This window comes from Ambystoma mexicanum, chromosome 6p (assembly GCF_040938575.1).
Source record: "Ambystoma mexicanum isolate Mex_15411 chromosome 6p, UKY_AmexF1_1, whole genome shotgun sequence".
Lineage (NCBI taxonomy): Eukaryota > Metazoa > Chordata > Amphibia > Caudata > Ambystomatidae > Ambystoma > Ambystoma mexicanum.
The window spans coordinates 1,333,180,846-1,333,196,561 of NC_090935.1; the positions used below are offsets into that span (position 1 = coordinate 1,333,180,846).

The 15,716-nt window shown below is 46.1% G+C and overlaps 1 protein-coding gene across 1 annotated transcript in view; it reads right to left on the minus strand.

Annotated features, from left to right (window-relative positions):
* The window catches only part of NDUFB6 (NADH:ubiquinone oxidoreductase subunit B6), a 112,829-nt gene extending 105,725 nt beyond the window's left edge, over nucleotides 1-7,104 (minus strand). The window contains exon 1 of the mRNA XM_069626002.1: nucleotides 6,766-7,104. Coding sequence (XP_069482103.1) covers nucleotides 6,766-6,945 — 180 coding nt within the window. The 5' untranslated portion in view covers nucleotides 6,946-7,104. The remainder of the gene's footprint in view (nucleotides 1-6,765) is intronic.
* Nucleotides 7,105-15,716: the final 8,612 nt, after the last annotated feature.

Here is a 15,716-nt window from a genome sequence, read left to right on the forward strand (position 1 = left end):
GGGAGAGATGTGGAATTTGTTTGAAGCACAGTGTGGGAAACTTAACTCCGAAACCCAATGTCTAAAAACTGTCTTATCTTATAATATACTCACATTTTTCACAAATACATCAAACCATTTCTTACTTCAAGCCTTTTCAGAATATAGTTTTGAATTGTATCCACCTCTTAGGCTTCTGATAGCAAGTCTTTCTTTGGCATAGTTGGGGTTCAACTTTACACAAAATGGTTTTAAATCGCCGGCTTCTGATAGAGCCGAGTAACGGTATTACACCCATTTTTGACCGATTTCTTCCAGCAAGTAATCCTTAAAAGTGGACTTTGTTCAGATAACATACTTCTGTGGACCTTATAATTATGTAGATTCTTGAGGGAGAATGATGTTGACCCAACAAGAAGGTTGGATCTTTTTGGGTGGTTTTTGAGCCATGATTTTTGCAAATTTGACACCAAATAAAAACGGATTTTCGAAACAGCTCTGTTTCTTTTGTAATGATTTTGCTCTGTGGGCAGCCAAATGATGGGTTTTGTCAGTGGTCTCCTGTGTTACCACTGACATAGGCAAAAGTAGATGGTGGCCTATTTTTCAGATTTTCGCTTCACACTTTCTGGTGATTTCTAGCGAGCAGCATGTTTTCCAGTGGCCATTTCTGAGGTTTCTGCTGCCAGCAATGCACAGTGATGTTGCAGGGCTTGGATTAGTGGGTTGAGACATCCCACAGATATTGAAATGCTCGCCATTGAACTTTAATGATACGGGAGGTTATATTACTCTCCTCAATTAAGAGTGTGGAATCAATAACCTATTGGAGAAACACAAGCACCCTTTTGACATTGTAAGAATTGTAAAAAAAAAAGAGAAGACATGCAAAACTTGAATTAGGCCATAACCACAAGTGTATTATTCTCACCAGTAAGCACATTAAATAAAAACACAAAGTGGCTGAAAAGTGCAAGTACATCAATATACAAACTCTAGCGAGCAAATGATTACATCATTTTTTCAGAAGGATGATGGACGACTTGGGGCATCTTTAACAATAAAGATGAATCACAGCTCTTTTTGCAAGAAAATTGTATTCCAAATGTTTTTGGGGTATTTATTTTCAGAATCTTTATTCTTGTTCTACAGAGGAAATCCCCCCTTATCACCAGATATTGTTCAACTTTGGGCCCTAAATTTTGATAGTGGAGACATACAGACTGCACTCAGAAGTCGGAAAACCTCATGGGCTTGCGATCGGATGGCATACCCAGCACAGTGCTATAAAAGGACATTAAACTTTTGAGTGACGCGTTCCCATCTACTAAAAATAGGAAAAGCACTGTTGAATTACAGACCCAACTCTTTAAATCATACAACTAGTAAGTTAATTGCATCAACAGATTTGACACTACGGGCTGAAAACACAGAAAGGCTAGCCTTGATAGGACTACAACTTTTGGCAAGAGTGACAGAAATGAAGGTGTCCCAGTGGGCCGGTTAAATATGCCAATATTATTCCATACTAAAAAGAGTTTACACATTTGATTAGATGTTGAAGGTTCACTATCTGAAGAAATCATTGTCTATTCAGGGACGAGAGAGGGGTGCACTATAGCCCCGTCTATTAAATCTGTACATGTCAGATATTCAGGAAGTCTTTATATAGTCAAACTTGTGCCCTCTGAGAATAGGTTCCGGGTGCATAGGCTGGTTAGCCTATGCAGATGACGCATGCTATTAGATGAATCTAATAGGTCTGCAATGAAGTGTAGACTATTTTGGTGAGTTCAAACAATTTGGAGATAAATTCCCTAAAAGCTAAGACCATCAATATTTAAAAGAGATGGCATGCTAATAAAGATTGAGGCGGTGGATCACCTCTCATATTTAGTGTTTGTATTGTGTAATAGGAATCAATTGGGCTTTGTTAGGAAAGATTTCGTAATTGTAGGTAATTTTCCTTCCATGTGGCAACCCCTAAACTTTTTGCTGTTGTTTTTCACCTTGTTCTCGACTTTGCCAGAGAAGTGCAGCCTTCTGCCGCACTCCTCTGGGCTTTTGCTCCTTTCTTACGGGGAAACTGACATGCCCTTAAGACAGTCAGTACCGGGAAACGCCGTTTTCCGTAGTTTCTTTTATCATGTTGCTGCTTTCGTGCAACATGACACAAGAGGGCACTGTAAGCTAAGTTACTGCTCTCTTGGGTCTCTAGCCTTCTACAGGCCCTAGATACTCTTTTAGGATTGTAACTGATCGGTGCAAGTGATTCACGGACGGGAATGGTGGCAGCGATCGTTTGTGTTTTGAGCTCCTTTTGGCGTTTTAAGCGCGTTTCTCGCGCTTAACCCAAAATGGTGGCCGGGCTCCCAAAATGGCCAGACCACAAGGCTCCTTTGTCCTGTCCGCTGACTGTCTTGCTCCCTTCACCTTCCCCAGGTCGAGCCGACCCGGGGCCTTCCTTATTTGGGCATGTACTTTCCCGCGAAACACGGATGCTTTCGCGGGCTTCTATATGCCTGGTGTGTGCCTCCAGGATGTGGGCTGGGATGTCTGGTCCCAATACACATCCTGGGTGCCAGAGAGTCTAGGGTGGTGTGAATGCCTGGGACCACCGTGGTCCGTGATAGGTCCACGTATGGTGTGAGTGTTGATGAGCGAATCTCCCATTGGGTCCCCTCTGTTTTGGCGCGAAGGGAACCGTGGATAAGAGGGGGCTGGAAACACCACTACCATGTCGATCTCCTGAGTTCTCACGAACGAAGGAATACAGGAGCCAAGTATCCTGCAACCAAGAGGCTGAACTGAGGAATCGCTGGTGACCCGCTGAAGGACTGCTCCTCTGCACTGCTGTCGCCTTGTGAAACCCTTTTCACCTTTGATCGAACCAGAAGGCCTGTACTGGTACTTCGACCCTTGGAATAGCGGGAACAGCTATTCTCGGCATCTTCACCATCTCCTGCTAGTAAGCCTTCGGAAGCGTCTCTGGACCATCCAGCAGACTGACCAGCCTACACAGGAGTCTTGCTCTGTAACCGCCGCCAGGTTGTGTAGTATTTCGAGTCCTTGTCACTCTCACACGATTCGTACACTTGGCGTTCCCAGGTCTGAAGTGAGTAGTGTACATTTGGCTCAGATACACACGGCCGCTCCTCCGTTGCCCTGCTGTGGTAACAAACTGTGCGGGTTCCTTCGTTTGGGACATCTTTTACTCAACTCTGCTGCTGCAGACTCAACACGACGACGAGACGTCCCCTGCTCTTCTGAACCTGCCAGCGACTGAAACTGACGCGGAGAAGCCTGGGTCTGCTTGCATCGGGGACCGGTGAGTAGCATAGCTAGGAACTGGTTGCCCTCCTGCAGGAGCCCATAGCTTTTCCCCGCTGTGTCAAAACAGCACGCCTTTCCGTACTCGCGCTCTGCTTCTGCCCACAGTGGAGGCTGCGCTTGAGTCGCGGAACACTGTTCTTCATTTGTGCACTAAACTGAACGGCCTGATTTCCCTCGAAGAGACTCCCCTTTTGCCCGTTGGCACCAGCGTGTGCAGGTACTTTTGAGCACAAGGCTCCACTCTTCGTAGGGCTCGGACTTCCTTTTAGTTAGGTGCCCCTGAAGGCGAACTGGGTCTAAGCATTATTTTGCACTGCCTGTTTTCCTTCCCTTTTATGTGGACTACACATTTCGTGCATCTAACGCTTGAGACTTGTTTGTATTTGTATATATATTGTATTGGTATGGTATGTGTTGGTTTACTAGAGTTGTATTGTGATTTCTCGCTACGGTCATTGTTTTAAAGGCCTTGGAATAAATGTGTATATATTTTTAATATAACACCTGTTTGGAGTAGTTTGTAAGTGTCCTTGCTTTGTGTGCTCATTGCGGGCTTTCAGTCACCCTCACCCCTCTTGAGACCTAGCCTCGACCGCCGCGATCGCTACCTTGATTGGTCTGGCTCGTCCAGGGGTTACCCTGTTCCAAGTAATTAGGTTGGCCTTCTGAACTTCTAGGCTTCATTAAAGTTAAACCATCTGTAAAAATGAGCACATGTACAGTACACATAAAAATTCTATTAGGTAAATATCCCTCCAACCTTTGCTCAAATTTTATGAAAAACAAAAGTTTTGCCAAGTATTTACAGGTTGGAATTATTAGATTAGAATTTAATAACTGGAACGGGTTAACCATACTGAAAGGGAAGATCTGGCACTCAGTATCTGTATTCCACTTGTGATCACTATGGTAAAACTAGAGATAGGGTTAAGATCCTGGTCGTCGATGGTAAAATGGAAGAAGGTGAACGTGTAGTGCAACCTGTGTGAGGGAGAAGGAAATAATCTGTTTACAGCCTTGGGTTTGTTAGCACATCACGGTTTAGACCAATCACTGCAAAAAAAGTTTATATTAAGATGTGAAGGATACCTTGCAGAAGGCAACACAAAGTTAAGTCTCGCAAGAGATAACCTGGCCCCAGTTAAAAAGAAATGTATGACAATATAAAAATACTGAACCATTATCAAAGCAGAAATTATATATAGAGTATGCAACTTGCCTTCCAGTATTAAGGTCACTTGTGGCCTTTATTCAGAAATGTCCATCTTCTTAAACGTCATGGTTTTTAAGGTTCAGATTTATTATCCTACACACACGAAATTATTGGCCCAAGTCTAAAATTCCCTCTGGAATTATACATCTGTCGGATTTTAAATAAAAATTATCAGGAGATCTCGTGCAATCTGGTACTGGACATTATTGGTCTAACCCAGAGAGGAATGTTTCTCTTGAGAGATTCATTCACTTTGGAGATAAGTGTCCCATCGGATGCCCTCTGGTTCAGATTAATGAATGGAAGGTTACTTTTCCTTAAGGATACCATTAGTATCTTTTTTTGAAAGAAATATTTCTTCCATTGGGTGAAGAGCCAACGGTTACGAGTCTAGAAAAACAGGGTTGTTCGGTCTGTTAGGAAAGAACTGTTAGATGCATAATTAATTTACACTACTTTGAAAAAGTCTGAACATTTTGCCTTGTATAACAATTTTTAGTCCAAATATTCCTGCAGAATTTAACATTTTGTGAAGACAGCCTCTTCAAACTTTCTAAGTCACTTTAAAGGGTTGTTACCCAGATTTAAGGGGTCAGAGTTAGTGTGTTGTGAATTTATGAAATGGTTAGCCACAGATTTAAGAGTAAATTTTACCCTACTCATTTTAAGTATGGAGGAGTGTTCAAATGTCCTCCCCCCATTTTTTAAGAGCTTTAATCATTGCACTTGCAACTTTGAATCTTTGTAAAATTGAGTTAATCTGTTATGTTTTAAATGAAATAAGTGAAAGCTTTACTTTGTAAAACCATATTACAAGTAAATAGAAAATTGTGAAACCCTCTGCTCAGCTCCCTCCCTCCCGTCTGGTTACACTAACCCCACCCCTTCCCATGCCCGATAACTTCAAAGGGACTCCAGTGGTCAAAACCTTGGTGTGAGACATGCTTTGTTATACAAGTGCTGCCTTTGTTGCAGCAGTTCCCAGGAAATCTCCCGGGGAGGATCCCTGTTCCCTGAGAGGAAGGTGTTGCACTTCCTGCAGGAGGATCAAAAGGCAGCATCCTGGCAATTGTTTCACCTGGAAGCTTTGAAGATAGCCAGACCTGATGCCAATATAAATCAGTCCTGTCATAGCTGGGCCATGCGCACAAAGTTGACACTAGTTTTTTTAACATACCCCAACCAGGCATGGCTTATATTTAAAGATTTACTTTCCACCAGACTGACTTCAGAATGCAATTTTTAAGCTTGGAAATAGGGATGCCGAAAGATTAAAAAGCCACCTCTGCCTGCAGTAACTGTGTTTCAGCAGCTGTCGAGAATGCATATGTGACCTTTAAACATGTGCAGTGCAGAGCTCTCAAGCTATCCTTGGCCATTGGTGAAAAAGTCATCCAGACCCATTTTTGCTGGGAATTCTGGGACTTGTCATTTTGCTATATTTCAAATGTGAAAGAAAAAACAAAAAAGTCCCAGAATCCACATGGAAAAAACAAGACTGGATGGCCTTCTCATGCATGGCCACAGTAAGCTTAAGAGCTCTGCATATGCAAGCCTGGTGGCGAGGTCTCCGAAAATACTGGTACGCAATAATTATAGTATAGCGCATGTATAAAGAGGGGTTCTGATACAAAAGAAATTAAAAAAAAGGCTATAACCTTTATATTTTTGCACATGGCAATCTGTCACAGCGAGTTAAAATCAACATGTGTGCTTCTGCAAGTACCTGCCATTTCAACTGTACAAGGCCAGCCCACTTCCCTACTGGCTGCAACATAGCACAGAAAAGCACACCCAACAGGTAGTCAGCCACTAAATTAAGGTGGGGGGTGCGGGTCTTGTGTCATCACGCAGCAGTAAAGTCATTGGGAGCCCACCACCACACTAACAACCCTTGATACTATTTGAAGAAGCAGCCCCCATTGACCATGTTCTTCTCAGCGCTAATTTGCTATTAACATCCCCACTCAGTATGCTCCACACTCCCCCTCTTCTGATCCTCATCACTCATTTAGCTCTACCACTTATCGGTCATTATCCCACAATCCACGAATTGACTTTGTATGGCTTTCTCGTGCATGGCAAGGGATAACTTGCGAGCTCTGCAGCGATCACTCGCATTTCCTGCAAATACATTTTGCGTAGGCTGTTTAGATGTGACAGTGTGTTTAAATGGAACCTCGTAAAACGACTGCCATGATGTACAATGTAATACGCTGCGAAAATTCGACATTACTTACAGAAAGCCTCCAAAGGCTTCGGGGTTCAAGGAAACGTTTCCAGAATCCATCAACAGGACCGAGCTTCTCAGGGGGCAGCACTGGTTCCCGAGGGCTAAGCTCCTGGTCCTTGAGCCAGCGGCGCCGCAGCACTCGCAGCTGCTCTTGCCGCAGCCTCTCATCTGGGGTGTACAGCGGCATGTTGCCTGCCGTGCTAACACAATCTTCCCGTAGGTGAGTATGATTTGACGGTCGCCCCTTAGGACAGTGGACGGCAACAGCGAAAACGTCCGCATTATTCACAGCACAAAGCCACCCCCATCTTGGAAGGGATACAGTGTATTTCACTGAACGCGGTGTTCCATCTCCAACGTCAGTGCTCACAGCAAGGTTTTAAATATAATAATTTCGTTTGACGAGAATAACAGCTAATAAGTAGCACACTCTAATTATTATTTGAATATAGTATTTATATTATAAAAATAATAACTAACCTACTGTATTTATAATACATTTTGATATGGCATGATTTGTTTTAAATGAGAAAATTGGTTAAACCGACGTCTCAGATTTAAAAATGTTAAATCTACCTTAAAAGTATTACAAGGGAAATGGTTTGAAGATGGCTATTTCAGTTAGTTCTTAAATGCATTCTGAAACGATGGTTTCTAAAATAGTCCCTCTTCTAGGTCTATACAAATAGTTGGTTGTTTCACCTTACAGTCGGCCCATCGAGGCGTGCGACCTTGTGTGTTAGCGTTTGACATAAAAGAAGGACTATGCTAAAAGTTAGTAGAAGTCTAAGCTTGAGGCATATTTTAAAAGTGCACGCCTTTTTTTCTCAATCTATTTAGCATGTTTATAGAGTCTGTGAGGCATAGAAGATGCCAAGTGCTTTGGTTCTGTTCAACGTTTCCATACATCCGACATATTTATTATAAATCCAAATAAATAAAATATTCTTTGACCAATAAGGGCTTGGATTATTTAGGAGTTTTTAAGTTTCAAAAATAGGAATTCACATAATGACATTAGGAAGACATCTGTCTGGTGACCTTTTTGATCCAATGAAATGCCATTTTTATAGCTCTCAACCTTTTGTGTCGCCAAGGCGGGTGAACACAACAGTTTTTGTTTTGTTGGCCGTTGATAGGTGTATAAGGGAGCTTGGCGCCAAAAGCATGTGAGTTGAGAACTATGCATTTTGTTCAGAGAAAATGCTTTCTATCTTGACTGTTCATGCAGGATAGTTTGCTATAGCTCCCAACCTTTTTTGTCACCAAGGTGAATGAAAACACCGATTTTCTTTTTGGCGGGTGAGAGGCCCATAGAAGTGAATGGGCGTATGAGGGACTTGGCGGGTGATTCACCTGCTTTCAAGGCGGGTGAGTCGAGAGCTATGGTTTGCATACATGCCAACCCTCCCGATTTAGGCGGGAGACTCACGATTTTTATGTGAAAAATGTTGCTATTTTTCACGTTCTCCCGCCAAAAATAATTCCAGCCCCAATTCATTCCAATGGGAAACTTTATGTCTCCCGATTTCGCGGACGAAATCTCCCTCCCAGGTGCCTCAGAATGTTGACATGTATGGGTTTGCTGCTCTGCAGGAGCATAAGATGAGTAGTGGCATCTTGTAGTGGCTGCCTTCTCCACACCTCTTTACCTTTCAATTCCTCAGGGGGGGTGAAAAAAGAATTTAGTTTTGGGCGTGTCAGGGCCTATTGAAATGAATGGAGGGGTAGAAGGACTGGAAGGTAAATTCATTAATTCCAAGGCGGGTGACACCTGCATAGCTCTCAACCGTCTGTGCCCCCTCAGCAGGTGAAAACACTTGATTTTTATTTTTGGTCGGAACGAGCCAATTTAATTGTATGGGTGTGTAAGGAGCTTGGCCGGTGAGTAAACTGATAACAGAGCGGGTGACACATGCCAAAAGCGTGTGAGTTGAGAGATATCGTGCTCAGACCCACACTACTTCTACATAGCTCTCAACCATTTCTGTCGCAAAGGTGGGTGAAAACACCTGATTTTGTTTTTGGCGGGTGAGAGCCCATTGAAATGAATGGGCGTGCAGGGGGCTTGGCGGGCGAGTCAGCTCTTTACAAGGTGGGTGACACCCGCCAAAAGCGTGTGAGTTGAGAGCTATGCTACTAATACAGCAGTGATCCCAATCATACAGGTCAAACAGGCAAAGCCAGACAGGTATACTCCATGAGCCTCTTTTAGTAGCACAGGGTTACGGCAGGCTATCTACAGGAGGGGTGTGAGCAGATCCAGTTGCAACACAACAACAAATAACAATGGTATGATTTTACTAAAATAAAAGGCGGTCCAATCAAATTTCTGTAAAAATTGTGACTTCAATAAAAACAAATCAATTCAAACAATTAGAAAACACTAAAAAGTCATCCCTGTATTAGAAAAACAGAGAATGCTGACTCCAACTTTTCAACTCACACGCTTATTTATTTTTATTTATTATTTGTTTGTTAGGTGCTTATACAGGAAGTAAATACCCCATTTAAAGCACCCACAGGGCAACAGGGAGGGGACAGGGGATGAGAAACAATGAAAAGCATAACAAATATTTAATACAGTGGGGGGGTGATGCTCCTACTCTGCCTTGTGAGTGTTCAGAACGTGCAGGAGGGAGGGGGAATGGAGTAGGTGCTGTGGTGCTCATGGGCGAGCAACATGTAAGTGCAATGAAGGTTAGTGCGAGCCTCCAGGGTGGAGGGTGAGTCGAGGCAAGTGCGTAGGATAGACAAGAGCTAGGGGCGATTTGGTGTGGGAGATCAGGGCCCTGAGGATGCATAAGGGCCCTGAACACCAAACAAGCAACTGTGGGGACGTGGCCAGCAGCCAGAGCGTGAGCACGTAGCTCTCTGTAGTTCCCAGGCCACCCGTCAAGATCCAGACTGAAATCTTGCTTACGACTTGGTGAAACGGTCCCCCGGACCAATTCTTGGCTGGGGGAATTGTGGAGGCACAATCAGTGAAACTCTGGGGGTGAAACACGTGAATCAATGCCCGGATGCAAGAGGAGTACGGCCAAGGTGATCCGAAAACCAAGATGGCCGCCGGTGCCGATGGTAGGCACCCAATCTGAAAGTGACAGATCCCTGGCAGGGGAATCAAGGCAGATTACAGGAGCGGAGAGCCCCGACTGCAAAGAGGAGCGTCAACAAGAGCCCGGCGGACGGTGAACAGTAGGGAGGTGCACCGGAGGGGTGTGAAGGCACCGCCTGGCCCGAAGTTGCCGGAGAGGAAAGGCGCCACTGGACTGAGAACGGAGAAGCACCCTGGCAATGTAAATCTCGGACCCTCCGGACGAAAGGTGTGGAGTGCCAATAAGAGCTGCGAAGGATAGTGAACAGCAGAGGTGAGCACCGGTGGGGGTGAAGATACACTGCTGAAGATAGTGGATGAGAGAGGCGCTGCCAGACAGCGAAAGGAGAAACAGACACCCAGAGCACCCTGGCAAAGTGAGTCTCCAAACCCCTGGTGAACCGCGATTAACATCGGTACGGGGCAAACCACAGGATGGCACAGCGTCGCAGGGGAGAATGGAGGAGATCCACACAATGACATCAACTTGAACAAGCAGCGGAGTGCAGGACTAATGGTGAGTCCTCTCCTCCCCTGTTTTCTTTTTGCACTATAGTGAACATCGAGGAGCAGGAGCTCTCCCCTCACATGTAATCAAGAGACTATGAGCCCATGGAGGTGGATATTTGGCACCACATCAGTGCCAAGTCCTGGTCATAGAGGTACCCAGCTTTTGACCCGGGCAGTTACTCACTAACACGACAGGGACAAGAGGTTACCACGGAAGGCGGCGCAGAGGCACGACAACCAGATACCCAGTGGCCCGACCAGCAGAGTGAATTCTTCTCCAAGTCATATACTACAGTGGCTGGCGGTTGAGTGGTGGTAGAGAGCACAGCGGGATCATTGGGGGTGGAGCATCCTGGACCCCCCCACTCAAGATCATAATTGAGGATCAGAGAGATCTCCATGACTACAAAGGGTGTTAATCCCTGACCGGCAAGCTCCAGGTGGAAGCTGAGCAGCAAGGACTCATCAGAACTTGATCTACATCTGGTCGGACACAGGGGGGAGAGGCGGAATAACTGAGGGGGCAAATTCAGAAAGCCCCAGTGTAGGAGTGACCCCGCACCCCCAGGTCAGGTGCTTCAAGAGAGGGGAACGCAAAGGACACAAAGACGTGTGCTCAGGGCTGAGCTGCATGAGAACAGAGACAATGGTAAAGGGTCAACAAAAGATGGACAAGTATATTATTATTATTATTATTATTATTATTATTATTATTATTATTATTATACAGACCCAAAAAACAAACATCAGAAGAATGAGGAGGCAGGCCAGGAAGCAGAAGGTACCGGTGGAGGTGGATCTGGAGGGATGCCTTGGTCCAAGCCACAAGAACCTCCCTTGAGGGAGCATTAAGGAAGTAGGGGTAGATGTGTCACTAGTGTTATGTGTCTCCCCTTTAACTGGGGGCGTGTTATCCCTTTATGGAAACGAGTCATGACTTTGTCAGGCTTCATGTTAATAAAAGAGGCCTCTGCAGGCACGTGGGGACACTGCAGTGGAGATCCTGTTAGTGGCAACTCCTGTCTACGTGTCGTTCTTGGTGTGCCTGTCTGCCGTGTGACCACGGCCTGTGTTTCAGCCCTGGCCTGTGTGCCCACAGGGCCGAGGCTGAGGTCTGCTGGGTGCCCCCAGCACTTGCGTGCAGCCTGGTGCAGCCTGGTGAGCCAGACTCTGCATGGTTCCCCTTATGGCCCGCTTTACTTCGTGATCACGGTTTGGTACCTTGACTGGGCAATATACTGGTAACTGTGTCCCATTCCGGTGATCCGGGAGTGGGACATTACAACTAGTGAGGGCGGTCCTCCGGAAGATGTGTGAGAGGTTCACGGTAGTAGAGCAGAGCGAGACCATCTGCAACTTCTCAAGAATCAGGTGGTAGGTTTGGTAGGAGCGACCAGGACATTGGAATCCAGAGCGGAGAATGCAGAGGAGCGATAACGACTGTGCAACATCCGGTTGGTGGGGGTCCAGGAGAGAGAGGAGACCGAGTGCGGAATTCTTCATGGAGCATCTCACCTTGAATACCCTGGGAGTGAAGGGATTGTCAAAACATTTCACGGTGGAGTGTGCACATAGTGTGCTGGGCAGAGCCCCACCCCATGGAGGACTGCAGAGATTCATAGTGGTGAAAATCTTAAACTTCAGAGACAGAGATGCCATCCTGCAGGAGTCCTGGAGGATGAGCTATTATGAAGTAGGAAACACAAAGTTACGTATTTTCCCGGATTTCACATTGGAAGTGCAACGCCAACATAAGACTTATGATGCAGTGAGGCAGTGCCTCAGAGAACTAAACATTAAATACATCATGTTTTTCCAGACTTATTTGAAGGTTATTGCGGGTGGGAAATCAAGGTTTTTTGGATCGCCGTAGGAGGTATGGACCTGGCAGGACACGCAGTTGCAGGGGTTGAGTGTTCAGGGAGAGGGGATGAATGAGGCACAACAGTCGGGTGACTGAGGGGGACAAGGGAGGGCTGGAAACTGAGAATGGTAAGAGAGGGCCTGCAAGGAGGTGAGGCACCAGCTTAAAGAATAAGGGTGAGAAAGTGAGACATGCTTTCAATGACGGGTGGAACGGAGGCGACAGGGGGGAACCCCTAGACTGGCAATCATTCATCCACTGGGGAAAGGGGAGGGTGGGGGGAACGGTTCAAGGTCAAGAGTTATGGGGGAAGATGATAAGGACCACAGTTGGGGGAGGTCCGTGGGAGGGAAGGGGGAACTGAGGGGGTAGCATTTGAGGGATCAGAGGGGAGAGGGGATGGGTTGGGGGGCTAGTTGGGGAAGATAAGGGGTTTAAATGGGAGATTAAAGAGGGGGGATGGCAATGGGAGTGGAAAGGGGATTGGGGGAGAGAGGGGGCAACAAGTTGGACATGGGGGAGGGAAGTTGGGGGTGCAAACATGTTGGACACGGTTGCCTAGTTGGTTGAAGTTTGAAGTTTGAAGCGAGGCTGATGGAACGGATTGGAGCAACACAAACACGACGGGGGGACAAGGCGGTGTGGAAAGTATGGGAGGGTACAGACAACTGCATCCAGAACAGGGGGTGGTTGCTTGAAAATCGGGACCTGGAATGTCTGAGGTCTAGGTAAAAAGTTGAAATGTCAACAGGTAGGGGGCTTTTTGAAATAACAAGGGATGCAGTTATCTCTGATACAAGAAACCCATATTGTACACAAAAATTTGGATCTACTTTGGAGATGGTGGGGGGACAGTAGTGGGAACATCTTATTCTAAATATGCAAGAGGGTTGTTGATTTGGTTAGCGGCCGGGATGCCCTGCAGGTCGGTAGGGTGGTAACTGATGAGATTGGGAGAACGGTAGTGCTTCAGGGTGTGTTGGAAGGTAGAGACATTTGTGGAGTTAACTCTTACCTTCCTAATGTGGATGACAAGGAATACTTCCCCCAGTGGTGCAACTGGTGGGAGGGTATCATGAGGGGGTGTTTATATGGGGAGGGGACTTTAATTGCCTTTTATACCCTGACTTGGACAGTACGGGGAGCTCAGGCTTACTGAAACAGCATGCAGCGTTTTCACTGCGGAAGATAGTAGGGGACTGAGACCTGGTAGAGTTGTAGAGGGGATTTCATGGGCAAGATCAGGGTTACTCCTACTTCTCTGGGGTGCATGGAACTTACTCACGACTGGACTACATGTTTGTCGGGGCAGAACATTTCTGCAGATTTAGTGGTACGGAGTACCTAGGACGGATCCTTTTGGATCACTCTCCCTTGGTAACAAACATGGGGGGATATGGCGGAGGTCAACACTGTATACCAGGAGACTCTCAGTCACGGCTCTGGAAGATGGGGCATTTAAAGAATCGCTGAGAGAAGAGATGACAGTCTTCTTTGCGTTCAAGGTCACGGTTAGGGGGATTTGTATAGCTAAGACAATTGGGGTCAGAAAAACTCTACAGGAGAAGCTATAGAAATTGGAAGGGGAGTTAGTCATCTTGGAACAGGGAACAGCGGCAGGGCAGGACAAGGGCAAGGAATTAACTATCACCTTGGCATTCCATCAGGAGACACAGTATTCACTTTCAAAATTTGACGGGCGTCAGAGGGACATACAAATGAACAGGAAGGGACATAAGGCAGGGCGTCTACTGTCCTGGTTGATCTGGCGGGAGCAGCCCCGGCACACCATAACTCAGATTAGACGAGACTCTGGGGACTTAACCGTCACCCAGGCAGGAATCAATGAAGCCTTTCAAGACTTCTATTAATCTTTGTATGCGAGCGAAGAGCCTTATTCAGACGTGTATGCACAGGAACTCCTAAATATGGCGGAATTGCCGGTCCTCACGGGTGATATCTGGGAGAAGCTAGATGGACCAATTGAAGAATCTGAAATATGTGTGGTGTTGCGGCTAATGGGAAATGGGAAATCTCTGGGAGGGGATGGAGTCCCGGTGGAGTTCTACTGTAGGTTTGAGAAGCTATTGGTCCCCTGACTTAAGAAAGTCTATGATGAGGCCTTCGAGACAGGGATTCTCCCAGAATCAATATAGGAAGCAATAATAACAGTCCTATTAAAGGAACGTAACGACCCCCTTGAATACTCATCCCATCGCCCGATTTCCTTATTGAATCTCGATGTGAAAATTCTGGGAAAGGTATTTGCTGCCAGATTGTCCATTGTGGCCTCAGGTCTGGTGCACCCAGACCTGTGTGGGTTTGTCGGGGGGCGGAGCACCACAATGAATTTCCATCTGTTGCACCATGTGATGGACCAGGTTAGGGACTCTCGGGAGGACATGGCGGTGGCCTCTTTCAATGCCATGAAGGCCTTCAACTCTGTGGAATGTGAATGGCTGTTTCGAGTGCTGGGCGCATATGGGTTTGGAGACAACATATGTCGGTGGTTGCAACTTCTATACAATAAACCAATGGCTCAAGTGAAAACTAATAACTGGGTGTCACAGCGATGGACGCTAAGTAGAGGGACGAGACAAGGGTGCCTGGTCCCCCCAATACTGTTTGCAATGGTGTTGGAACCATTGGCGAGGTACCTCAGGAAAGAAATGGGAGATTCAGGCATTCTGGTGGGAGGGGTACACGCATGTGATCTCTCTTTACGCCAATGACTTGTTGCTATACGTGGGGAACCCGCTAAACAACCTTCCAATCCTACTAGAAGTGCTAGTCAGCTTTCGGAAATTATCAGGGTATCGCATCAATATTGAAAAATCCTAATTGCTTCCGTTAGGGGTCTCCGCAGTCGTGACCTGACGACCCTCCCAGACTGGGGAGTCATGTGGGTGGGGGAATCGTTTCGGTATCTAGACATCTGGATTTTTCACAGTATCGAAGAGATATACGTATACAATACAGGCAGAGCACTCTCAGGGATAGGGGACTCAGTCTATTTCTGGAAGAAGTTGCCGTTATCGTTGATGGGTAGAGTAGCTTTGTGCAAACTGGTTATTCTCCAGAGGCTCATTTACTACTTCACCAACATCCCATATGCAATCAAAAAAGGTCTTCTTTCAGATGCTAGATGAATAAGTGGGGGAACTATTGTGGAATTCAGGGAGGACAAGGGTCTCGCTGGCAACGCTACAACGTCCATGTCAGGTAGGGGGTCTCAATTTACCAAATTACGAGCTGTATGTTATGGCAGCCCGGCTACAAACAGTGTTAATGTGGACAGATCCTGGAGAGGAGCTGCTGAAGGGTCTATTGGGGAGTCTACTGACTCATTGAAGTGGAGTGGAATTACTGTGGGAAGCTGTCAGGGGGAAGGGGACCACAAATGTTTTCCAGGTGGTATGGGAGATCTGGAAGAAATGTTTGAAAAGTAAACAGGTACTGTGACTCTATAGTGTAAACTTACCGTGGA